At 63.7% G+C, this 25,846-nt stretch overlaps 2 protein-coding genes across 9 annotated transcripts in view; one reads left to right on the forward strand and one right to left on the reverse strand.

Annotated features, from left to right (window-relative positions):
* Positions 1–573: 573 nt before the first annotated feature.
* On the forward strand, positions 574–3,471 carry LYL1 (LYL1 basic helix-loop-helix family member; the record flags this gene model as incomplete). Its single annotated transcript, XM_084610191.1, has 3 exons — positions 574–845; positions 1,227–1,318; positions 2,531–3,471. Coding segments are annotated over 3 exons (714 nt in total), but the record flags the coding sequence as incomplete, so codon positions are not given.
* A 3,859-nt stretch (positions 3,472–7,330) lies between these two features.
* The window catches only part of NFIX (nuclear factor I X), a 144,304-nt gene continuing 125,788 nt past the window's right edge, over positions 7,331–25,846 (reverse strand). For 6 of the 8 annotated variants that reach the window (XM_084610510.1, XM_084610511.1, XM_084610516.1 and 3 more), the window contains 3 exons: positions 24,155–24,302; positions 20,696–20,787; positions 7,331–14,874 (listed from right to left, as the gene is read on the reverse strand). In XM_084610510.1, the coding sequence (XP_084466636.1) occupies positions 14,860–14,874; positions 20,696–20,787; positions 24,155–24,302 (255 nt within the window). In that variant the 3' untranslated portion in view covers positions 7,331–14,859. The remainder of the gene's footprint in view (positions 14,875–20,695; positions 20,788–24,154; positions 24,303–25,846) is intronic. The other 2 variants (XM_084610515.1, XM_084610514.1) reach the window with 1 other exon arrangement.

A 25,846-nucleotide genomic window follows, 5' to 3' on the forward strand; every position in this document is an offset into this window, starting at 1 on the left:
GCCCATGGCCCCATCGCTGCAGGAGTCTTGGGGCCTGGTGTCCAGGGACCGTTTGGATGAATTTAGGAATCCTAATCAGCTTCTGAAATGACGGCTCCTCTAGTAGGGTTTCGTTGCATTCACATGTACACAGCACACTGAGCAGCACAAGGGGCTGGGACCCAGGACTCCTGGGTTCCGTTCCTGGCTCTGTTGCTGGCCGGTGTCACTTCCCGGCACTGTGCTTCAGTTTCCCCATCTTCAAAAACAGGCTTTTTGGTGTGATCAGGAGCAGCATGGATGGGGAGGAGAGATACCGGCCTGGACAGCCCATGGGTCTGCTCCGGGCCATCAGGGACGGGGGGGATACCAGGCTGGGGGGGCTCAGAGAGGGGCCAGGAACCCGGGCCCCTGCCTCGGTCTCACCTCACCTGTATTGTCCCAGCAGATGAGTTCTGGCCGCAGCCGGAGGTGCCGCGCCCCGCCTGGAAGATGATGGAGAAGCTGAGGACTCCCCTGCCCCCCTGCAGCCCCCTGCCCCCACCCTCACCCCCTGCCAGCCACTCACCCGCTAGCCACCCCCCTGCTTCTCCAACCCCTGCCTCGTCCCCGGACCCCAAGGGGAGCCCACCCCCCACAGCCCCTGCCCCGCTGCCCCCCGACGTTCCTGTCATCAGCTTGGGTCACAGCAAGCGCCCAACGCCGCCTGACGTGCCCACCACCGAGCTGACGGCCCTGCACCCCATCCCCTCCCTGGTGCAGCTCTCATCCCTGACCCCTGCGCCCCCCCCAGCCTCCATGACGCTCGCCGGCCTGCAGAGCCCACTCCTGCCCCCGCAGTATCACCCACACCCCTTCCTCAACAGGTCAGTGCTGGGGGGGGTGTTGGGGGGCGGAAGCTGGGGGGGCTGGTTGTTTTTTGGGGGGTGAGAAAGTCACAGGGCTGATAATACCCCACCCCCATAGAGGGTCCCTGGGGGTGTCACCCCTCCCCCACAGCACCCCAAGGACGGATCCAGGCTCAGATCCAGTGCTGGGGGTGGGGGATGGGACAGTTTTAGGGGGTCTGTGACCCCCCTCCCCCCATGCATGGCTTTAATGTGCATGGTGGGGGTGTCAGGGCGGGGCTGGTTTACAGGGGGAGGGGCTACATGGTGACACCTCCCCTACCCTGCCCCCCCCAGTAGGGTGCCCTGTGCCCCCTGCTGGCCAGGCCCCTCACCCCATGTCTCTGCCCCTCTCCCCAGCATCTACATTGGCACCCCCGGCTCTCTCAGCCTCCTCCCCGCCAGCCGCCTCAAGCGCCGGCCCAGCCACTTCGAGCAGGAGCTCATGGATGGTGAGTGCCTCCCCCTCCCAGCGGGGTGGAACCCAGGCGTCCGGGCTCCCCGCCCCGCCGTCTCCCGCTCTAACCACTAGACCCCACTGCCCGCCCAGAGCAGGGGAGAGAGCCCAGGCGTCCGACTCCCAGCCCCCGTGCTGGGCAAGACCCTGCTGATGAGATGCCGATGTCACACTTGAAAAGACCAGCTCAGACGCACCATGGAAACAGGGGTCCAGTGTCCCCAGACATCATGATTTAAACTAGTGTGGTGTTAGGTGTGGCTGATACACAGCTCCCTGCCCCACCCCAGAGCTGGCTGCATCGCAGCGCCGGGCCAAGGCTCCCCATATAAAGAGCCCCGTGCCCCACCCCAGAGATGGCTGCATCTCTGCCCTGGGCCAGGGGTCCCTGGATAAACAGCCCTGGCCCCACCCCAGAACTGACTGCATCTCTGCCCTGGGCCAGGGGTCCCCGGATAAACAGCCCCGGCCCCACCCTAGAGCTGGCTGCATCTCTGCCCTGGGCAGGGGGTCCCCGGATAAACAGCCCCAGCCCCACCCCAGAGCTGGCTGCATCTCCGCACCCGGCCGGGGGTCCCTGGATAAACAGCCCCCTGCCCCACCCCAGAACTGACTGCATCTCTGCCCTGGGCAGGGGGTCCCCGGATAAACGGCCCCACCCTAGAGCTGGCTGCATCTCTGCCCTGGGCCAGGGGTCCCCAGATAAACAGCCCCGGCCCCACCCCAGAGCTGGCTGCATCTCTGCACCCGGCCAGGGGTCCCTGGATAAACAGCCCCCTGCCCCACCCCAGAACTGACTGCATCTCTGCCCTGGGCCGGGGGTCCCCGGATAAACGGCCCCACCCTAGAGCTGGCTGCATCTCTGCCCTGGGCCAGGGGTCCCTGGATAAACAGCCCCGGCCCCCCCCCAGAGCTGGCTGCATCTCTGCCCTGGGCAGGGGGTCCCCCGGATAAACAGCCCCGGCCCCCCCCCAGAGCTGGCTGCATCTCTGCCCTGGGCAGGGGGTCCCCGGATAAACAGCCCCGGCCCCCCCCCAGAGCTGGCTGCATCTCTGCCCTGGGCAGGGGGTCCCCGGATAAACAGCCCCGGCCCCCCCCCAGAGCTGGCTGCATCTCTGCCCTGGGCCGGGGGTCCCTGGACCATCGCCCCGCCCCCGAGCGGGCTGCTCCGGCGGGCGGTTGCCAGCTCTGCCCGTGCTCCCCGCAGGGCAGCAGCCGCAGAAAGTGGCCCGCCGCGTCTTCACCAACAGCCGGGAGCGCTGGCGGCAGCAGAACGTGAACGGGGCCTTCGCCGAGCTGCGGCGGCTCCTGCCCACGCACCCGCCGGACAAGAAGCTGAGCAAGAACGAGATCCTGCGTCTGGCCATGAAATACATCCGCTTCCTCGGGCAGCTGCTGCGCGACCAGGCCGCCGCCGGGCCCCCCGAGCCCCCCGAGCCCGAGGCCCCGCCGCCGGGCAGCCCGGGGGGCGAGGCGCCGCGGGGGGCCGCCCCCCGCCCCATCAAGCGGGAGCGCCGGACGCTGCTGGGGGCCGCGGCCGCGGGGGACGCCCGGTGATGATTGGCGGCCCCCCCTTCCTTCCCCCCCCCGCACTGGATTTGGGGGGGTGACTCTGGACTGGGAGGGGGGCGGGCCCCGCCCCCCCGGGGAATGACATTGCAAGGGGGGGGCGCGCTCCGGATTCCGCCCGCCCCCCCCCCCAGGTGTCAAGTGGGGCTGGGACCTTGGCGGGTCACCGCTGTGATGAGGTTGATCCAGTCTCAGCTGCTTCTGGCCCCCGAGGAGACGTGTCGGCGCTAGGTGGGAAATGTGGGGCGGGGGGTGAGAGAATGGGGGGCAGCGCCCCAGCACGCGCCAGAGCCCCCCCACCGTATGCCCCCCCCATTGGCAAAGAGCCCCCGCATCCTGAAATGGCCTTGTCTGTGTTTTAACCCGGGGGGGGCTAAGACCCCCCCAGTGCCCTGGGCCCAGAGAACTGCTCCCCGTTCCGCCAGGGGGCGCAGGAGTGAGCAACGCTGGGGTGGGAGACCCCCCCGGCCCCGTGTCTGGGGGGCGGGGGTCCTGCCCTGCAATGGGGGAGGGGAGCCGGGTGGTTTTTAATTTAACCCTGTCTGGGCTGTAGCCACGCGGCCCACGAAAGAAACACAAAGTGCGCAGAGCCGAGCCTGGGCCTTGTTCTTTTGGGGGGCGTGGGGGGGGCGCTGGAGGGACTGAACTCAAGGCGAGGGGACACGGAGGGGAGGGGAGCCATGGGGCAGAGGTGGGGGGGTCCTGGAAGGCCTTTGGGGGGAGGGTGCACAAGCGGGGAGATTTGGGGGGCGGTCCTAACACCTGGACACACACGTGGCCTGGCGGGGGGGGGGCTCCATGGTGGCATCATTGGGGGACCCCCCCAGGAATGTGAACCCAGCGCCTGCGGGTGGGGCGGGGGGGTCTGGGAAGTCAGGGGAGGGGGGTGACTCAGCAATGGGGAGAGCCCCCCCCAGCCAAGATCCCCCTCGTCCAAGCAAAGCGGAGGGGGGAGGGGCGATGCCCATGAAGATTCCCGCATGGAGACCAGCGCTGCCCGGAGAAGATGGGGGGGGGTTCCCCAGGGTTCCAGCCCCCCCCGCAGGAGCTCGCTGTGCAGGGGGGGCGCACACAGCTATTGGGGGTCCTGGTGGTTTCCCTGAAGCCCCAAACCCACTGAGAACAGCTCAGCCCCCAGGTTCTGCCCCGTCCGTCTGGGGGGAAGGAGACCGGGTCGGGAGTGAGGGGCACCGCTGTGGGGGGGGGGAACCCAGGGCTGGCACAGCCGTGGGGGGCTGCGGGTCGGGAGTGAGGGGCACCGGCGTGGGGGGGGGAACCCAGGGCTGGCACAGCCGTGGGGGGCAGCGGGTCGGGAGTGAGGGGCACCGGCGTGGGGGGGGGAACCCAGGGCTGGCACAGCCGTGGGGGGCAGCGGGTCGGGAGTGAGGGGCACCGGCGGGGGGGGGAACCCAGGGCTGGCACAGCCGTGGGGGGCTGCGGGTCGGGAGTGAGGGGCACTGGCCGGGGGGGAACCCAGGGCTGGCACAGCCGTGGGGGGCTGCGGGTCGGGAGTGAGGGGCACCGGCGGGGGGTGGGAACCCAGGGCTGGCACAGCCGTGGGGGGCTGCGGGACGGGAGTGAGGGGCACCGGCGGGGGGGGGGAACCAAGGGCTGGCACAGTCGTGGGGGGCTGCGGGTCGGGAGTGAGGGGCACCGGCGGGGGGGGGAACCCAGGGCTGGCACAGTTGTGGGGGGCAGCGGGTCGGGAGTGAGGGGCACTGGCGGGGGGGGAACCCAGGGCTGGCACAGCCGTGGGGGGCAGCGGGTCGGGAGTGAGGGGCACCGGCGGGGGGGGAACCCAAGGCTGGCACAGCCGTGGGGGGCTGCGGGTCGGGAATAAGGGGCACTGGCGGGGGGGAACCCAGGGCTGGCACATCCGTGGGGGGCTGCGGGACGGGAGTGAGGGGCACCGGCAGAGCTGGCGTGGGGGGGACCCTAGAGGGCTGCAGCCCCCCCCCCCCAATTCCCGCCAGGGCCGCCCTGCGGAAGCGGAGCTGTTGCTCCACCCGGCGCTGTTGGTGGGGGGGGGTCCTGGCCGCAGGGGGGTGGTTGGTGCTGAGTCAGCCCCGGCCTACCCCTGCCAGACCCCGCGGGCTTCCTGGGGGGAGGGACACAGCTGGGGGTTGGCGATGGGCCTGTGGGGGGCACAGCTGGGGGTTGGCGATGGGCCGGGGGAGGCACAGCTGGGGGTTGGCGATGGGTCTGGGGGTGACGGGGGTTGGCGATGGGCCTGTGGGGGCACAGCTGGGGGTTGGCGAGGGGTCTGGGGGTGACGGGGGTTGGCGATGGGCCTGTGGGGGGCACAGCTGGGGGTTGGCGAGGGGTCTGGGGGTGACGGGGGTTGGCGATGGGCCTGGGGGCGACGGGGGGTTGGCGATGGGGTGGGGAGTGGGGGTGCCAGGCAGACAAGAGGTGGGGGTTGGGCATAGGATGGGGGTCAGGGTCTGCTGGGTGAGCAGCAGTGACCAAGAAGTGCCCCCCATTGATGCCCTGGGGGAGGGTGGTACCCCAAGGATCAGCCCCCCCATGGAGCAGCCTGTGTGTCCCTTCCCCCCCCCCGGGGTTTAGCCCCTCAGCCCTCCCCCCATTGTGCCCCCTCAGCTGCTTCCCCCCCAGCCTCTGGGTCTCCCTTGTAAGGAAGGGGGCTAGTGGTTAGAGCGGGGGGGGGGGGCGGCTGGGAGCCAGGACTCCTGGGTTCTCTCCCCAGCTCTGGGAGGGGAGTGGCGGCTAATGGTCAGAGCGTGGGGGGGGGCTGCTGGGAGCCAGGACTCCTGGGTTCTCTCCCCAGCTCTGGGAGGGGAGTGGCGGCTAATGGTCAGAGCGTGGGGGGGGCTGCTGGGAGCCAGGACTCCTGGGTTCTCTCCCCAGCTCTGGGAGGGGAGTGGGGCCTAGTGGTCAGAGCAGGGGGGCTGCTGGGAGCCAGGACTCCTGGGTTCTCTCCCCAGCTCTGGGTGGGGAGTGGGGCCTAGTGGTCAGAGCGGGGGGGCTGCTGGGAGCCAGGACTCCTGGGTTCTCTCCCCAGCTCTGGGTGGGGAGTGGGGCCTAGTGGTCAGAGCGGGGGGGCTGCTGGGAGCCAGGACTCCTGGGTTCTCTCCCCAGCTCTGGGAGGGGAGTGGCGGGTAATGGTCAGAGCGGGGGGGGGGCTGCTAGGAGCCAGGACTCCTGGGTTCTCTCCCCAGCTCTGGGAGGGGAGTAGGGGCTAGTGGTCAGAGCGGGGGGGGGCTGCTGGGATCTAGGACTCTTGGGTTCTCTCCCCAGCTCTGGGAGGGGAGTGGGGGCTAGTGGTCAGAGGGAGGGGGCTGCTGGGAGCCAGGACTCCTGGGTTCTCTCCCCAGCTCTGGGAGGGGAGTGGGGCCTAGTGGTCAGAGGGAGGGGGCGGTGTCTCAGGCTAAGCCCCCCGCCCCAGGCGGGTGGGTCGTACAGACTTTAATTCAGTCGGGTAGCGATGGTGCCTCTGTAAAGGTTCACGCTGGAACAGACATGGCAATGAACATGCGTGTAGCACCCTGGTGGGGGGCTGCCCGAGGGGGTGCGGGGGGGTAGATGGGCAGGAGGAGCTGTGCACCCCATGGCACCACAGCTAGCGCCCTTCTCTGGGGGCGGCGGGGGGGGGGGCTGGTCTCCACGTCCCCTCAGCAGCCCCTCCCTCTGGAGGCACGACCGGGCACCTGGGTTGCCCCCAGGCCGTGGGGGCGTGTGGGGGGTCTCAGCAGTGCCCCCGTTGGCAGGGAGAGTCAGAGCCCGAGACGTGGGCTGCGGTGGGGGGGCGGGGGGGTTGGACTAAAGGGGTCGATCGCCCAGGTTTGTTTCTCCTGAGGGGTTTTTAAGGCACTTTCCCTAACGGGGCGGCTGCAGGTGGCTGGCGACCTCTGAACATCAGGGGCTAAACGCTGCGGGAGCGGGGGGGGGGGGGCGCAGGGCAGGTTGCTCCAGCCCCCCCGGCCAAGGCTGCCGTGTGCGGGGCGGGCCCACGCCTGGGCCCCCTGCGATGCCGGAGGCGGCTTTGCCACGTGTGTCAGCGGCGCCAGATTTCACCCCGGGCGCCAGCGCTGGTCCCCGCGCGGAGAATCCAGCCCCAGGGGGGGCTGCACGCCGGTGCCTGGGGCATTCGTGCGATGACAGCGGCTAGTGACCCCCTGCTGAGACCAGGGCCCCCGCTGGGCCGGGCCCTGCCCCAACGAGCTCACCAGACTCGCTGAAGGGGGCCAGCGGGGAAACTGAGGCACCGCACAGGGCCGGGCCGGGCCCCCCGGCTGGCTAGTGCAGAGGCAGGGCCGCGGCCTCCAGGGAGCCGTGTCTGCACAGCCCCTCCCAACCGAACGCCCCTGCCAGCCCCCCCCCGCCCCTTGCCCCCCCCTTGGCCCCCCCCCCTTGGCCGGCAGGGCTGGGCAGCCCGTGGCGGGAGGGGAACCGCGAAAGGAAGCACGAGCTGAGCCGGTTGCCGGGTATAACAGGGTTTTTGCATTTTATTATTTATCCTTTTTTTTGTCTTTTGGTTTTGTCGATTTTTTTGTGGTTGTTTTTGTTTGTGGTTGTTCCCGCGGGGGGAGCGACACGGACGTGCTCGGCGCGGCTGGCTAACCTGCGCTCTGCTAAGACGTGGCGGGGAGCGGCGAGGGGGGCGCAACCAGACGAAGAACTACGCTTTATTCGCAAAGGCGGCGGAAGGAAGGAAGGAAGGCGCGAGCTGGGGGGGGGACGGGGGGGACGGCGGGGGGGGGGCACGGAGGGCGCGAGCCGAGGGAGGGAGACAGAAGCACACTCAAGGCCATTAGTACTATATATATACTGTACTGTACTCAGATATACTGCGTTTCTTACCCTACGAAGAAACTTGTTGGAAGGGGCAGAGACGGACGGGCGGGAGCAGCTGGCTCGTTGCGATGCAGCCTAACGGGGGGGGGGGGGTCCTAGAGCGAGAGGCGGTGGGGGTGGGGGCTGCGGTGGGTGAACCCCTTGGGAGTAGCATGGAGGGGGGGGGGATGGTGGAAAGGGCTGACCCCGGCCTAGCAAAGGGGGAGCATGCACTCAGCGGCCTGTTTCGGAGTGGGGCGCTCTGATTTTTTTGCGGGGGGGGGGCAGGTGTTGCCCCCATCCAGGGGCCCAGGTTGAGATGCCTGGTTTCCAAAGGGGGAGAGTGGGGGATGGGGAGAAGATGGAGACCAAACCAAAGATCAGAAGCCACTTTGGAAAATGTCCACCTCAGCTTCTTTCCCTGGCAGTTTTGGGGTGCGGGGAGGGGGCCAGGATCTGGATTGGGCCCTCCCAGCTCTTAGGGTGAGAAGGGACAGGACCCGCAATTTGGGGGGGATGGGATCCAGATTGGGCCCTGGCATTTTGGGTGGGGCAGGATCCAGATTGGGTCCTGGGATTTCGGGCAACATCCAGATTGGGCCCCACGATTCCATGGTGGGGGCACAGGATCCAGTTTGGACCCCCTTGTGTCGCACCCCCACAGGCGATTAGCATCTTTTGTCTTTGTTGGTGGAAACTGGGGTCTTTATTGCTTTGCGTGGCCGTGTGGCACTGGGGGGCACGGCTGGGGGATCGGCTGAGCAGCTCAGCCCCCCCCCGTCCGTCCGGGCCAGCAAGGGGGTGAAGGCACGTCGGCTGCCAGGCAGTGCGGGCGGGTAAGGCGTGGGCAGGGCTTGGCCCTTCCTGAACCAAAGGGTCCTTCCTCCAATGGCACTTCTCTGTCACTGGGGGAGATGGGAATGGGGCTCCGCTCCAATCCCAGGTGTCTCCCCCCCCCTCCATCAGGGGAAAAGGGAGGGGGTCCCCTCCACCCCGCCCTGGAGAACAGAAAAAGGGGGGAACGCGACCAACTTTCTGAAAAAGGCTCCAAGACAAAATGCTGGTGAGATCAAAGTTGGCTTTTGGCTCCAAAGAAAAATCCTCCCTGGGGGGTGGGGGGCAGAGGGGGGGGGCAAGGGGGAGCCGGGCCTGATTCCAACTAAAGTTTCTCCAGGGACCAAGGCGGAGGGGAGGGGGAATCAGCACAAAGGGGTTCAACCCATCAACATGGGAGGTGTGACACCTGGCGGGGTGTGTGTGTGTGTGTGTGACACCCAGCTGGGGGGGGACCCCTTGGCCAAGGCAGGCCCCCCCACTTCTCTCGCTTGCCCCCCCCCAGTAAGATCAGCAAAAGCCGGGTGCCTCTGATAACCGCAGTCCGTCCTGCCCCTTTCAGTTAAACATAAAGAAAGGATAATGTATGTTTCCTAAAATGTGCTTTATGATAACAATTAATTGGTTCATAAACTATGTATAATAGAGGGTTTTTAATGTCCTTTATATTGTAAAAAGCACCAGGGTTTGTGGTTTTATATATCATTTTTTTTTGTTAATTTTCTCTTTTTTATGAGTTTTTTTCATCATTTTTCTTTTCTCGCCGTCCTTGTGTCTTCACTTTAGGGGTTTTTTTTACATTTTTTCTCTCCGCGGTTTTGGAACCGAGATAGATATGTCTTTTCTGTTTTGCTTGAAAAAACCTTCCCTTCAGCCTCCCCCCACCCCACCCCCCAAAAAAAGAAACGAGAAAAAGGCAAAAATAAAAATAAAAATTAATAAATGAATGAAAAAATAAACAGGAAGAAGAAGAAGAAGAAGAAGAATTTCCCATACTTACAAAGGTTGGGTTTTCTCTCCCCTGTGTATTTAGAGTCCCCGGGAACAGGACATCTCAAGAAAAATAGATTTTTTTTCTTCTGCTTAACAATCTTTAACATACAAAGATATTAAAACTATGCAAGTCATTGCACTGGCTCAAAGAAAACAACATTTGTTCAGTTTTAGCCCCCTATATATATATTTGTAGCTTTTTTTAAAAGTTTTTTTTTTTTCCATTTTTTAAACACATTCTCGAGTGAGTCTCACTTTGCTGCAGCCAGCCTTGCTCACCTCTGGCTCCTGAAAGGGTCCCGCTAACCCCCTGGTTAGTTCCTCTGTCAGAGATGCCGGTGCCGAGATGGGACTACGGCTACACTGGGAAAACCCCCCACAGCAGCTAGTCTCGGAGCCCGGCTCATTCCCCTCGGGCTCATGCCACCAAGCTAGGAACAGCAGGGCAGACAGCCGGGCTCCAGCCTGGCTCCTACGGGGTGTTTCTGCAGGGTAGACGCACTCCATGAGCGTGAAGCATGTGCTTTAGTGCAGCGCTGAATCGGGGCCTTGGCTGGAAACAGACGGATACGAACCGCCAGGGTTTTTAAATGCGAAAAGGGTGGTGGGCCCGGCCTCGAAAGCCCTGATCTTACGGACACGTGTGGCTGGAGGCAGCTGAACGGTTCCAAGGCTGGAGCTGAGACACCCTGAATTCTTGTTCCTGACAAACGTTCGGCCTCTGAGAACAAGCCGGACCCTGCCTTTGTCTGGCCCACCTGGGAGAACGTTGCCGAATGCCACAGGGCTGCTCTGAGCGGCTACCGGGGACATAGCTTGCGGTAACTTTGATTAATATTTGCAAAAAATACCCAGTGCTAGGAATTACTGCTCCCCCAGCAGAGCCCCCCGGGAGCCGGGCAGCGGTAGGGTAACACACCGGAGTGGTTTTAAGTGTGGCACTTAAGGGAACGTTCAGTGTCTCTCCGGGAAGGCCAGGGAGGGTTCCTGTGGGGTTTCCCAGTGAGCTTCCTGACCCATCCCAGAGCAGTTCTTGGCTCAAAGGGAAAGCGTAAGGCCGCCCTTAGGTGCTGGGGCGACAGCATCGGGTGGCGCTGAAATGCAGGAGGGGGCCCAGTGTGCAAAGCAAAAATGGGTCAGGTCCCAGTGGTGTCTATGGGTGTCACTCAACTGGCTCCACTGACCCCACAGGCTTTACGCCTGCTAATGGTTTGGCCCCTGGCTTAGGACCCCCGGGGCTTCGGCTGGAGTCAGCCTGTCCAAGCCCAGCGCTTGGGCTCTGCTTGAGAACAAGGGCTATGGACTGGGGCCAGGGACTGGATTCTGCTCTCAGCTGCCCTGGTGTAAATCCAGAATGACCCATCTGGAGTGACTCCAGATTAGCGCCAGGGCAGTGGAGATCGGGCTACGACAGGCAGGCCCCAGAGAGCTTGTGTCCAAGCCAGTGGCGTGCACTCACTGGGAGGGGTCGGGGGGGGCACAGCTTGCAGAGCACGGCAGGGCCTGCTCTGTGCACACGCCCTGGGGGGGCACTCGGCCTTCAGAGCACTGCAGCGTTCGCCCCGGGCACCAGCTAGTCCCGGTGGGCTGTGTCCGTCCTTGGAGCTCGAGCGCTCATAGGGCCTGTCACTCCTCATCTAGCAGACGGAGTCGCCCCCAGACAAACCGGCGCTGCCCAACTGTCCTGCAGCTGCGCGGCGGGGGCAGGGGGGACCCGGTGGGGTTTTAGCCCCTCCATGGGCTGAGGGGCTTTGCTGGGGAACGAGATGGAGGGGGTGGGGCCCTGCACCCCACTGATGCCCCCAGAGCTGGGGCCGGGGCAGGCAGGGAATTGTGCAGGAGGCCTCAGCCTGAAGCTGTCTGGTTTCCCACGTGGACCCTGCTTCTCCAACAGAACCGGAAACTCGGCATTTCCCAGAGTGCAGATTCCCAGCCCTCCCCCCTGAAAAAACCCTTCTGCTGTGGGGAGCATTTGTGCTGCGGGAGGAGGCGCCAGCCCCTGATTAGTTGGGCTCACAAGGGCTCCCTCATTTCCCAAGGCACAAGAGATGGGATCTGTGATTTTCTCTCGGGAGGGAGACAGGGGGTCCCAGGACAGGGCCCAAGTGGGGGGCGGGGAGGGGGCATGTACAGCCCTGTAGCCCCCAATCCCCGAGGGACTCTGCTGGGACTTTTACCACTGCTAGGGCTTTTTTGTTGTTGCAAGACTCAAGATCTGAACCCAGGCATCCGGGCCAAACTCCAGCTCAGGTGACCCCAATCTGACCTCCCTAACTCCCACCCCCTTCCTGGGGGTTTCATCCAGCTACAGGATTCCCCCATCCCCACTTCCGGTCCTAAAACTACCCTACAGCTCTGCTGTTACCAACAGCCGGCCTGCACCACCCCAGAGGTGGCTGCATTTCAGCATCGCAGGCCCTGGGCCCTATAACGGGGTGGAGAGGTGGGTCCCTGTGTCTCTAAAAATATAAAGATAAAGACGACCATGTCGATGATTCAAAGGTGGGTACGAGATGGAGAGAGACAGTTTTCAAATGGATTTTCAGAAGCGAAACAGACAGTGCGTGTGGCGGGCTGGGTGACTGCAAGGACTCTGTGTGCTCTGGACCAGCAGGAAAACCAAACCTTTCCCATGGCCCTGCAGCAAAGCCGCACCAAAACGTACCCGCATCTCTCCGGCGTGAGACCTACGGACTCCGGCCAGAGCTTTCCCGACGGCTCTGAGCGCGCGTCTCGAGTGAGTGCTGGCTGGGGCGTGGCGCGTTTGTTACTCTGGCCCTAGTTCGTTTGATCGCCTGTATGTACAGAAAGCCCCAAACCCTAAAATAACCACCAAGCTACGACGAAGGAAGAAAGGAAGGAGGAGAAAAGAGAAAGGATCCAACTATTTAAAACAAAAAAAACCAACCACCAAGCAGCAAATCCGAAGGAAGGAAGCGAGAACAGATCGCGGTGGGGAGACGGGGAAAGAAAATAGCCATCAGCTGAGCTAGCTTAGACGTGACCTAGTCAAACCTCACAGATGCCCCCGCCCCGGCCCAAGCCAGCTGCCGCGGCACCCCCAGCACTTTCGCCGGGGGGGGAGGCATTCGGAAAGGGAGGGGGGCAGCCACGCCCGGGGATTGGCAGCACTGGTGGGCATCCTCAGGTGAAGCTGATTTCCTTGGGGGGGGTGTTAGCAAAGGGACCCCCCCCCAACGCTGCACTTGCAGGGCTGGAGAGAGCCCCATTGTGGGGGGGAAAGGCGGGGCCATGCTGGGAGCCACTGGGAGAGCTGGGAAGGAGACTAGATGCCCTCTTCTCTAACATAATCTAACTGTTCCCCCCCAGGCAGAATCCCATTTCATCAGCCTAGGGGGGCTCTCGAGCGAGAGGCTGACGGGGGGGCTGGGAAGGGAGCGCGTGTGGCCCCCTCTGCCCCTGCAGCCGGGCAAGCCGGGAGCATCTCTGCTTAGCCTTCCTCACGACGCCCCGTACGGCGGGAACGAGGGGGGACAATCTCCGGTGCTTATGTTTGGGGGGAAAGAAGCTTATGTGCTGGGAGCCAACCTCAGTCCCTCGGCCGCCGAGCATCCTGGGTAAACTCCCAGCATCCTCAGCGGCACCGCTCAGCTCCGAGAGCCGGTCCCTGCAGGCTGTGCTGGGCTAAGGTCCCGAGCTGCCCTGCGGCAGGGGGAGGGCTGTGGACGCAGCCCGAGGGCCAGCCGGAGCCAGCCGAGGTAGGGGCAGGGCAGCCAGGAGGAAGCTTGGAAGTTTTGTAGCCTTCCTGGCTGCGTTTCTTCAAGGCTCCCAGCAAACACCCTGCCAGGGCTGGATCTTCCCGGGCACCCTGGAGAATCTGGCTGCCCCAGGATGAAGACGGACGGGACCCAACCCTGGGGCTCCTTGGTCAGCAGCCTATCCCCGGCCCGAGCGTACCAAATTGAACCGGGAAGGTGGCTCATTGCTGGGCACAGAGGGATGATTTCCAGAGCGCCAACGTGACTTGGATGCGCAAAGTTTGTTCCCTGCAAAACTGGCCTGACTTTAGTTAAACCGGTTTGATGGAACCTGTGTGGAAACACTTACATCAATGTCAAACCACTTCTATCGGCCCGGTTCACAGTAGGCCCTTTAAACCGGTTTAAATTCACCCCTTGAGTTGTGGCTTTAAAGCAGGTGAAGTTAAGCCAGTGTTGCTTTCTCATGCAGACGAGGCAAGTGAAACAGTGACAGGGCCGGTTAAGATCACTGACGTGAAAAAGGCACCGATTTCCCATCGCCTGGCGCTGGCCAGGAGTCTCTGACAAATCATTTTTTCCTTGGAAATCGCAGCTTTGCCAAAATGGAACCGTTCCCAGAACAGGCAGGTCGGCTGCGTCTCCTGATCGGGAACAAACATCCAGTTTTCTGGTTCGACCAGACTTTAAGCTTATTTGACCGAAAAAAATACGGTTAAAACCCCACAAAAAAAGGCCCAAATGGAAAAAACAAAATATTTCAACTGACGCCCAACAAAAAACTCGTCAGGTTTCTGGCTGGCGAATATTTTTGAGATTTCCATTTTTCAGCCCAATTTGAGACAGGAAAAAATTTTGAACTCTTATATATGTTTGTGGGACAGGCCAGTCAGTTCCGTTTGTGCTCTGTTCACCCCAGGAGCCGAACCAGTGCCGGCAGGGTGGTCCCGGCGGGGCTGCACCTCATGCAGACACACCCGGCTTCAGCCGAGCTATTGCGGGTGCCAGAGCAGGATGCCGCGGCTGGGTAATTACCCGGGGCTCGCCCACGCTGCTGCGGCTTCCCGGCACCTGATTGCTAGCTCGGGTCGGCCTATGCGAGGTGCAATCACACGGCGTGGCTGCAGTCTGGACGCCCTGTGAGGTCAGACCGTGCCCTGGGCTGTTGGACATTGCCCCGACCTGCCATCCTAAGTCACTTGCAGCTCTGGAAGATCCCAGCACTTTCCCCTCTCTCCTGGCAAACATAAGCACTCTGGGTGGTTTTCGGGAGATTTCAAACCGGGCGCTTCCGGGGCTGCCCCAGAACAGGGGAGAGGCGCTGTTCCGGAGCAGCTGACCTGTGGCGATCGCTGCAGGGCCGCTGGGCTTTGCTGTTTGTGACGTTACTTCCCAAGGGTGGCGCGGGGATTCCGCATCGGAGAGGACCAACCTCGTCCACGTCGATTCCAGTTGGCTCTGGATCGGGGCTGGGAGGAGGGGATTGGACTTTTCTCATCGGTAGTGTGAACTGGGCACCCCCCCTGGTCTCGACAGGAGCAGCTCAGTGAAGATCCAGGGCGAAGGACGGACGCTTCCATGGGGGGGCTTTAGGGAGAGATTTCTTGTCTCTTTCTTGAAGATCCCATCAGAGGAACCAAGACTGGAAGAGAAACAGCCCAGATGTGGACGGGTTATTTTAAATAGCATCGACCACACGACGAGTTCACTCCATCCCTCCATCCCCACCCCCGCATCCATCCCTCAATCCCCACCCCCCATCCCCACCCCACAATCTGTCCAACCATACATCCACACCTCTCAACCCCCAGCCATCTACCCCTACCCCTATCCCTCCATCCATCCCCACCCCCCCATCCATCCCTCCATTGACACCCCCATCCATCCCTCAATCCCCACCCCCCATCCCCACCCCACAATCTGTCCAACCATACATTCACACCCCACAACTCCCAGCCATCTAGCCCCACCCCCATCTGTCCAACCATCCCCACCCCCTCATCTCTCCATCTGCATCCCTCCATCCTCACCCCCCATCCATCCGTCCCTCCATCTGCATCTCTCCATCCATCCACACCCCTCATCCCTCAATTCATCTCCATACGCTCCCCTCTGTCCATCCATTCCCTCATCCAGCCTTCCCCACACACCCCTCTACCGAACTAGCCCTGTGGATGGGAATCTTTATTATTTTAAATCTGAATAAGTAAATTTCTCTAGCTACAAACACACATACCGAGCAGTTTTACCTCTTTTAATTTAGATGGTGAAATATTTATGCCTGTCAGTCCCGATCCGCAGCCCCTGCTACCCCAGCTCTGGGCTCCCCCCAGCTCTGCCGGTGCCCCTCGCTCCTGACCCGCAGCACCTGCTAGCCCAGCCCCAGGCTCCCTCAGGCCCTATCTGGAGGGGAGGCCAGTAGCCCCTGTGCAGGGCAAGTCCATTCTGTTTAGCGTGGCTCTCCCCAGAGTCAGCCTGTCCTCGTGGGACGGACCCCACAGGCTGCGAGACCCCCCCAGCCAGGAGCCGCCCCCAACAGCACCACTAAAACAGGACAGGGATGGACCAGGCTCCCCAGCTGGGCTCAGTGGGTGTCACTCCACTGGCCTCAACAGGGCCAGACCTCCAGCAGGTGTAACTGGGCATCGCCCCTTGGAGTCACTGAGTCCCACGAGGTTTGTTCGAACCCCCCCGCCCCCGCCAAAGGGATCAGCCTCGGAAAATTCACAGCGGCTCGACCCTTCCTGCCTGCCGCAAACCCACTCCCACGCATGCTTAGGCGCAGGGTTCGAAAGGCATTTAAGCCTTGCTGTGCCCGGCGTCACCTAATGGCTTCAGGAGCCCCAATCTCATTTCCCCCAAGGGATTTGGGTACTTGGAGTCGAGGGGAATTTACAAATCTGGGCCATTGTTCTCTGGCTCAGGCCGGCTGCTTCGTGCGCTGGACATCACGTCGAATAATCACTTTTAGCATATCCCCCCCACTGACTACAGAGTCGGGGTCCCGATCCTGAGTGCCACGAAATATCACGAGACCCAGCCACACTCTCCCCTTCCCCCGCAGAGCCAGTTTTGGGGTGACTTGCTGTAGAGCTTCCCACGCCCTGCCCCGTTTGCGCACCAGCTGCACTGTTCCAAGAAACCGACAGAGGCAATTGCAAACTGAGCCCTGTGGGACAGGGGGCGGGGTGTGGGGGTGTCCTGGCTCCAGATCCCCACCTTGCGCACTTGGCAAACCCAGTTCCCACCAGCGGAGAGGTTAGGGGTGTCAGAGCAGAGGCAGTATCCCGGGGAGTGGGGGAAAAGGCCGCGCCACAGAGAGACTTGAGAAAACCTTGGTGGGAAGAGAGGGGAACGGCATGAATTGGCTGCTTGTAGCTGGAGCCTGCAGGTGGGGAGATGTTCCACCAGGAGGCGCTCTCCGACCAGCCATCAGCGCTGCCCAGGGATTCCCTGCTCTGGGCTGGGGGTCTCACTGCCGGGCCGGTCTCCTCTTTCCCCTTCTCGTCTCTCTCTTCCCCTCTGCTGGGGCCCAGCGGCTCCTGGGCACGCGGCTCCCAGGCCCCGGCTGGAGCGGAGGCAGGTGCCCAGTGTTGGACAGAAGGAAAAGCAGCTCAGGGGCCCCAAGGACAGGGCAGCTGCTGCCCGGGGGGGCCCATTGGGGCCTCGGTTACTCTCCAGGGGACCTACCCTGGGACCTCAAAACACACCTGGACCAGCCATCGCAGCTCTTCAGAGCACCCAGTGACAAAGCCACGCTGCATCTCCAGGGCAGAGCCGGGAGACAGCCCAGGAGTCCTGATGCCCAGTCCTGCCCTGCTCCAACCACTACACCCCACTCCCCTCCCCGAGCCGGGAGAGAGCCCAGGAGTCCTGATCCCCAATCTTGCCCTGCTCTAACCATTATATCCCACTCCCCTCCCCGAGCCGGGAGAGAGTCCAGGAGTCCTGATCCCCAGTCCTGCCCTGCTCTAACCACTACACCCCACTCCCCTCCCCGAGCCAGGAGAGAGTCCAGGAGTCCTGATCCCCAGTCCTGCCCTGCTCTAACCACTACATCCCACTCCCCTCCCCAAGCCAGGAGAGAGTTCAGGAGTCCTGATCCCCAGTCTTGCCCTGCTCTAATCACTATATCCCACTCCCCTCCCCGAGCTGGGAGACAGTCCAGGAGTCCTGATCCCTAGTCCTGCCCTGCTCCAACCACTACAACCCACTCCCCTCCCCGAGCCGGGAGAGAGTCCAGGAGTCCTGATCCCTAGTCCTGCCCTGCTCCAACCACTACAACCCACTCCCCTCCCCGAGCTGGGAGAGAGCCCAGGAGTCCTGATCCCCAGTCCTGCCCTGCTCTAGCCACTACACCAGGGGTGGACAAACTTCTTAGCCTGAGGGCCACATCTGGGCACAGAAATTGTATGGCGGGCCATGAATGCTCACGAAATTGGGGGTTGGGGTGCAGGAGGGGGTTGCGGGCTGGGGGTGGAGCAGAGGAGTTCGGAGTATGGGAGAGGCGCCGGGTTGAGGCAGGGGGCTGGGGTGTAGGGCAGGGAGCTCCAGGCTCGGGCAGGAAGTTGGGGTGTGGGGGTCTTTGAGGGCTCCGGCTGGGGGTGCAGGCTCTGGGGTGGGGCTGAGGATGAGGGGTTTGGGGTGCAGGAGGGTGCTCCGGGCTGGGACTGTGAGTGGGAGGGGGATCAGGGCTGGGACAGAGGGATGGGGTGCGGGAAGAGGTCCGGGGTGCAGGCTCCGGGTGGCGCTTACCTCAGGCAGCTCCCGGAAGCAGTGGCATGTCCCATCTCCAGCTCCTACGTGGAGGTGCAGCCAGGCGGCTCTGCACGCTGCCCGGTCCACAGGCACCGCCCCTGCAGCTCCCATTGGCCGCAGTTCCTGGCCAATAGGAGCTGTGGAACTGGTACTTGGGGAGGGGACAGTGTGTGGAGACCCCTGGCTGCCCCTACTCGTAGGAGCTGGAGTGGAGACATGCCTCTGCTTTTGGGAGCCACGCGGAGCCACAGCACGCACAGAGCAGGGAAAGCGCCTGACCCCGCTCCCCGACGGGAGCTCCAGGGCCGGATTAAAAGGTCTGACGGGTCAGACGTGGCCCCTGGGCCGTAGTTTACCCACCCCTGCACTACAGCCCACTCCCCTCCCAGAGCCGGGGTAGAACCCAGGAGTCCTGCCCATCACTCACTAGCCAAACCCTCAGCCAAGCAGACACAGTTCACCCTCAAGCTAAAGTCTGATTGGCCAAGAGGCGCAATGATGTCTGACCTTCCCAGCCAATCAGGAGGCACCGGGCCAATAACCCCATCAGAGCCCAGTCTCCACAACCAAGGGAGGAGCATCTTTAGGCCACCCACTCTGTGATTGGTCAGAGCCTGAGACATGCGCCTCCCCTAAGCCAATCCTAAGGTAGATGCTCAGGAACGGGCCACTCAGTCCACAGCACCATGGGCCAATCAGAGGAGAGGGATAAATCTAGGGCTGCCCCCTCCTTCCCCATGCCACGGGCTGGGCCACAGAGTGAGGGGGGCCGAGTCCCTGTGGGACTGCCCCCCATGCCCCGCCCTGACCCCACAGAGGAGGGCTGGGTCCTTATGGGGGCTGCCAGCCCTGAGTCTCGTGGGAGCCATGTGGGGACGCTCAAAGCTGAACGGGGAGATCCACATGCCAGGTGATGCCTCCTCCTGGTGGGACCCCGTGGCTACTCCCACGGCCCCTGGTTGGGCGAGGCCCGGCTCCCAAGCGTACCCCCCACAGCCTGGACGGGGCGACCGCGTCGATCTGCCCCCCAGGATCACACACCCCACCCGGGGTGCCCCCGACAGCAGGGCCAGCTTCCCCTGCCCCACCCCACCGACGCTGGAGTGGAAATCCCTCCCCCACCCGCCATCCCGGCCTGTTTTGTCCTCCCTCCACCAACTGTGGAGTCACCAGTTACTCTGGGAAGAATGCCCCCCCCCCCCGCCAGCCCCAGCAGAGCAGGGACTCCCCAGTTCAGGGACAGCCTGTGGCTCAGGCCGGGGGCACTCAGCTAAGAGACCCCCCCATGCGACGGAGTCAGGGGCCGTGAAACCTCCACGCGTCCCCTGCCCGGGAGAGAAGGAAGGAGAAAATCACAGAGGCAGGGAGGGAAAGGGAGGGGGCCAGAGGGACCGAGGAGTGAGGGCTACAGCCCCCCACGCAGGGACCGGGCCGGGGAGCTGGTGAGGGCCCGTGAGGCCGGCCGAACCCCGCCCCCGCCCCGCCCCCTCCTCTCTGGCCCAGCCCTTTGTTTCCCTTCGCCAGCCCCCAAGTCCAAGTTCACCAGGGTGTGACATCATGTCTGGTTGCTCAGGGAAACCAGACGGGTCAGACGTGACTCTGGTTATAGGATGGGGGCGGAGCCCCTGGTCCCCCCAAGTTCAACGAAGTTTGTGAAGAATGGAAAAGAGCCAGATCCTGCAGCCAAACCTCAGTCAGGGCAGACTGGCGGTGGGGGCGGGGGGGGCCACTGGAGGGGGGAGGAGAGTAGAGGGGAGGGGCTGTATCCCTGTCTCCCCCCCATGTCATTTTTCCCCTGGGGGCGCTAACACACAGCTCCACAGCCCCACTTTGGAGTTGGGGGCAGCCCCAGGGTTCCTGCCCTGGTGGGATGGGACAGTCGCTGGTGGAGGTGTGGGGGGGGTCAATTCTCCTGAAACTCCCAGGAATGTGGGAGGAATCAGCTTTTGGGGTGTGGGGGGCTCACCCATAGGAGTCCATTGCACCCCTTCCCCCGCCTGCCCCACTCCTGGAGCAATTCAGGCCCCAGGGATGCAGGGAGCGGCAGGGGGTCCCTGGGGCCTGCCCAGGGTATCAGCACCCTCCTATTACAGGGAGGAGGCACACAGCCCCCTGCTCCCCCAACCCCCCCTGTGCTCCCTCAATAACCCCCCCACAGAGCAATTCTACTAACCAACCCCACAACTTGCCATAACCAGGACCAAGAGAATAGGAGGGGGCAGGGGACCCTGCCAGCCACCAGATTTCACAACATCTGCCTCTAGTCACCCCATCAGTTTTACAAGCACCCAGAAGTGACCCCAAAACACACAGGCCCTTCCCCAGCCCCTTGAGGCCAGAGCCCCCCAGCCCCACCTTGCCAAGAGAGGCTGGGCCCCTCCGTGGGCTGAGGCCACCTGCTCAGCCAGGGATTTACAGGCTAATTGTCCAGTTCACTTATTCCAGGGCTCACGCCAGAGGCCAGTGGGGGCAGGACGGCCTCAGGGACTCCACAGTGGGCCAGAGCCCTCCATGGGGAAAGGGTCACCTGCAGCCATGTGGCACAGCGAGTAGAAGCCAGGGGCCCTGGCTCCCAGCCCCCTGCTCTGACCACTCCAGGTTTTGGGGGGGCTGCCATGGCGATGTGGGCACGGCCGATGCCCCCCGCCCTGCAGACAGGAGCCCCCGGTTGGGAACCCCCTCCCCCCAGAGTCGCCCTCTCCTACCTGAGACTGCTGGGGGATGTTTAGAAAGTTGCCGTCCCGGGGTCCGATGCCGACAAACCGGTTGGCAGCGGAGGAGCCTGGCGCTGCGAATGCTGGAGGGGAGAGAGGCAGAGGGCATGAGGGGGCTGGGGGAAGGGCGAGAGGGGGCTGGGGGGAGGGCGAGAGGGGGCTCGGGGGAGAGTATTGGGGACTGCAGGAGAGACCGTTAGGAGGCAGGGGCTGGAGGGGGGAGGACACTGGAGTCTGGAGGGAGGGGAGGGCGTTAGGGGCAGGGGGAGGGTGTTGGGGGGAGGGCATTGAGGTCTGAGGGAGGGGGAGGGCTTTAGGGGTTGGAGAGGGTATTAGGGAGCTGGCAGAGAGGGCATTGGGGTCTGGGGGAAGGGGCAGGGCATTAGGAGCAAGGAGAAGGTGATAGGGGTGGGGGGAGGGTGTTGGGGGCTGCGGGGGAGGGCATTGGGGTCGGGGGAAAAGAAGAGGGCATTAGGAGCAGGGGAAGGTGTTAGGGGGCTGGGGGGAGGGTGTTAGGGGTGGGGGAGGGTGTTGGGGGCTGGCAGGGAGGGCATTGGGGTCGGGGGGAAGGGGCAGGGCATTAGGAGCAAGGGGAAGGTGTTAGGGGTGGGGGGAGGGTGTTAGGGGGCTGGGGGGAGGGCATTGGGGGCTGTGGCCATCACTGGGATGGGGGCAGTGAACATGGAGAGCATGATGTGGGGCAGCCACGCCCCTGGCAGGGCTGAGATCTGCCCCCTTGCCCCATACAGAGCATTGGGCAGAGGGATCCATAGAGAAGTGGGGGAACTGGGGGGGGGTGTTTGAAGGGGGCTGCTCCAGTTCCAACACCCCCAAAATAATTCTCCACCCACCTCAAGCTCCCCCCCAAGAGCAAGTGACCTTCATGATCCCTCAGGAGATGGGTCAATATCAGGGCTGTGGGTCGGGACTGAGGGGCACCGACAGCACTTGGGGGGGTGGGGGGGTGGCCTAGCAGGGGCTGTGGGTCGGGAGTGAGGGACACCGGCAGAGCTGTGTGTGTTGAGGGAGGACGAACCATTGCCCTCTCGGGGGCGTGGGGGGAGGATGGAGTTAGTTTGCCCCCCGTGCTGTGTCCCAGTTTAGCTTCCCGCCGTGGGGGCAGGGCCACATGCAGAGCAGCTGCCCCAGGCCTCAGTCGCCCTCCCCCGGGGCGCTCCGGGCCCAGCAGATGCCCGTGTATGGGGCTGGCAGGGCCCTGCCCCATGGGCGGCGATCAGTGCCCTCCCCTGGGCCTTGTGCCCCTGCCAGAAATAACTGAGCTCAGGCCTCTGGCATTCGGGGCTGCGGGGGCGTCACTGGGCACAGGGGGGCTGGAACCTGGGCATGCTGGCAGGGGCAGCAGCTGGGGGCAGGGGGAAATCACAGCATGGCACATCCCCCGGGGCCTCCAGGCCGGGCCCCACGTACCCGCCAGGCTGGGCCCCACCTACCCGCCAGGCCGGGCCCCACCTACCCGCCACGCCAGCCGTTCGTGGGCACAGCGCAGAGACCGCAGCTGGGGCCTGGTGCTGCATCCCTGGCTGCCGGAAACTGCAGCCAGCTGGGGTCACTTGCCCCCCATTGCCAGCCACTTCCCCCCTGCAGCCCTATGGCCGCTGATGCCCAGGCAAAGCTGCCCAGACAGGATGGGCGGCCGGGCCGCCAGCAGCCCCTTGCCGGCCCCATCAGCCTCTGGAGGCTCCCACTCCCCAGCTGGGCTGCCAGCGGCAGGGTAGGGGGGACAGAGGCACCTTCCCTCCTCCCAAAGAGGAGCGGGACAGATCCTGGCCAGCAAGGGGCAGCATCTGGGGCAGCACAAATCCCTCCCCGAACCTCCAAAAAGCTGTGGATTCTTCCTTACCTGTCCTCCGCCCGCCCGCCTGGCAGGAGTGGGCGCAGCCGCAGCGGGCACGCACCAGAGACCCCCCGCCCACCCCCCACGACCCCCCCGGCTGGACTGAATGGAGAATGCAAACGGGAGGGGATGTCATGGGGACAGATGGAAAGAGTTCAAAAAAGAAAGAAAGAAGGAAAGAAAGAAAGACAAAGGAAAATGGAAGAGATGCCCCCCAGTACACACACCTAGTGTTGCCCCCCCCCATACACACACTTAGTGCTGCCCAGGAGAGCCCACGGAGCCCTGGGAACAGAACCCAGGAGTCCTGGCTCCCAGTCCCACCCCCTGCTCTAGCCACTAGACCCCACTCTCCTCCAAGAGGACCCAGGAGTCCTGGCTCCTAGGCCCCACTCCTGCTCTAACCACTAGACTCCAGCCCCTTCCTCCCCAGGTGGGGGATTGGACCCAGGAGTCCTGGCGAAGAGAGCCTGCTACGGAGCTGAACTGGGAGGGGATATGGTCGACACCCACTGACCCCTGACCCCTGGTGCCCCATTCCCCTTTCTCCCCACACAAACTCCTGGGCACTGCCAGTCCTGGGGGGTGTATTTTAATGGGTATTTTTCTTGCCTTTTGTTTAGCCCCGCCCCCGAGAGTTGCCACGGCAACCGACAAAATAATAATAGAACAGAACAAAACAAAGAACCCCAAAGGCGGCCAAGCCGGCGGCTACTGCATCTTAGCGCGGGTGGGATGGATGGCGGCGGGTGAGGGCTGGCAAACGAGAACGCACAACACTCGATGATGGCATGAAGCCCTGCCCCACTCGGGCCCGCTGGCAGCCGGCTACCCCTACCTACCCCCTGTGTGCCCCCCGCCTGCCCTCCGGCTACCCCCTACCTGCCCCTATATGCCCCCTGCCTGATCTCTGGCTACCCCCTACCAAACCCCTAACTACCCCCTGCCCGCCCTCCAGCTACCCCCTACCAAACCCCTACCCGCCCTCCGCTACCCCCTACCTCCCCCTGCCTGCCCTCCGGCTACCCCCTACCACACCCCTACCTACCCCCTATGTACCCCCTATGTACCCTCTGCCTGCCCTCCAGCTACCCCCTACCTACTCCCTGCCCATCCTCTGGCTACCCCCACCAAACCCCTAACTATCCCCTACCCGCCCTCCAGCTACCCCCTACCTACCCTCTATGTACCCCTTTCCTGCTCTCTGGCTACCCAATGCCTACCCCCTACCTACCCTCTGCCTGCCCTCTGGCTACCCCCTACCTACCCCCTGTTTACCCCCTGCCTGCCCTCCAGCTACCCCACCTACCCCTTATTTACCCACCTTCCCATCCCTCTACCACATACCCCCATCCATCCACCCATCTCCATACACAAACCCCCATCCATCCATCCATCCATCCATCCATCCCCATCCCCAGACACATCCTTACCCCCATGTATCTAAACTTTACCCTCCCCTTCAGCTGTCCCTTCTCCCCCCTTCCCCTGCCACCCTCTGCCCGGCGGCCTGGCTGGTGGCTCCGTGTGTGAGGACCAGGCTGGGGGTGGGTTTGCCTGGGGGGTTGTGTTGTCGCTGTTGGGCGTCCACTTACAGGGTGATGTAGGTGTCGGCGCTCCGCCCTCTGGGTTAGTGCTGGTGGATTTTGTGTCAGGCATTGGAAGGGGCACAGGTCTGGCCACAGGTGGGGGCGGCGGCAGCAAAAATGAGCCCGTGACTTTGCCCTGGCCGCTAGCGTTAGGCTGCGAACAACATAAATACAAGGATGCGTGAACGGCGAGCCGAGACAAGGCAACGGTAAAGATGCAGTACCGGCCGGCGGCGCCGGGACGGGGCGCTGGGGCTTGCTTTGTTCCGGTGTTTTATTGGGGTGCTTTTCCTCCAAAGAATCCGTTTTTTACCAAAAAAAAATGGACTTGTTTTTAAAAAAGCGAAGGGTGGGAAGTGTGTGTCTGTCCGTCCGTCGCTGGCCCGTCCCCCCACGCCCTGGCTAGGCCCTGCCCGCTGCCCCCTTGGCGCCCTCGACCTGCTGCCCCCCACCAGATCTCCGTGGGCTGGAGCCACGGCCGGGCTGCCGCTGTGCCTGGTTGTTTGCTCGCCGGCCGTGGGCAATGGCGTCTCCTCTCCACGCAGAACCCGGGGAAGTGCCACCTGGTGTGAACCGGCCGTCCCATCCCTCTGTCTTCGGGGGCTCCAGGCTGGAAAGGACAGGTCTGCGGTGGAGGCCAGGGGACGGTGCCGGGCACGCCCGGGAGAGGGACGGAGGGGGAGGCAGGGAGAGGAGCGTGATCTGCGAAGGTTGGCTCAGAGCAGGACCAGCAGGAGAGAGCCAAGGAGCAGGGTGCTGCAGATGTGTCCTCTCCGCCTGGCGTCCTGCCCTGGTTTCTTCCCGGGGACGTGACGCACGGCTGTCTCTGTGCTGGGCTCCAGATATTTAACGTCAGCCACTTTGATGGGAGCGGCCCTCCCAACCCCGGTGCCGCCCCGGCGCGGGGCTGGGGCTGTGAGCAGGCCGTGGCGTGAGCCGACTGTCCATAGTGGCGATCAGTGGCAGGACGTTTCCTCTAGGCACGACGCTCCGGGGCTTCAGAGCCCCCCGCGGCCAGTGCCCGGGCAATGGCTGCAGATGGTCTCCGGTGGCAGGCGTTCGTGGGCCGAGACTGGGCGTCACGGAGGCACCCCGAGTGGCACCAGCCACCCTCGGAGGGCGGAGCTAATTGTGTCCTCGGCACGGATCACTGAGTGCCCCCGTCCCGTGCTCCTGGGGGACCCCTGGGGCCGAGCCCAGCACAGCTCCCCCATCCCGCAGGAGCTGGCCTGAGGCGCAGTCTCCACGGCAACGTATCACTCGAGCAGTCTGGCTTTGGGTGGAGAAAGTCGCCCGTGACGGACGCCGCGCTGCTGAGGCCCCGGCCCTGGGACCTGCTCTGAGGGGCCCCACCCCCAGGACCTGCTATGAGAGGCCACAACCCCATCACCTCCTCTGAGGCCCCGCCCCTCGGACCGGCTCTGAGGCCCCGCCCCTCGGACCGGCTCTGAGGAGCCATGCCTCTTAGAACACTGCGATGCTGAGGCCCCACTTCCTAGAACTCCACAATGCTGAGAGGCCCCGCCCCCGAACCTGCCCTGAGAGGCCCCGCCCCCGAACCTGCCCTGAGAGGCCCCGCCCCCAGAACCTGCCCTGAGAGGCCCCGCCCCCGCAGCATGTTGTCTTCTAGAACTCCTCACGTTCCAGAGTGATGCCGGTTCTAGGCTGCCGGAACCCCACTGCGCCTTTGGTTTCCAG

The sequence above is a fragment of the Lepidochelys olivacea genome (genome assembly GCF_965140295.1).
Source record: "Lepidochelys olivacea isolate rLepOli2 genome assembly, chromosome: 20".
Classification (NCBI taxonomy): domain Eukaryota; kingdom Metazoa; phylum Chordata; order Testudines; family Cheloniidae; genus Lepidochelys; species Lepidochelys olivacea.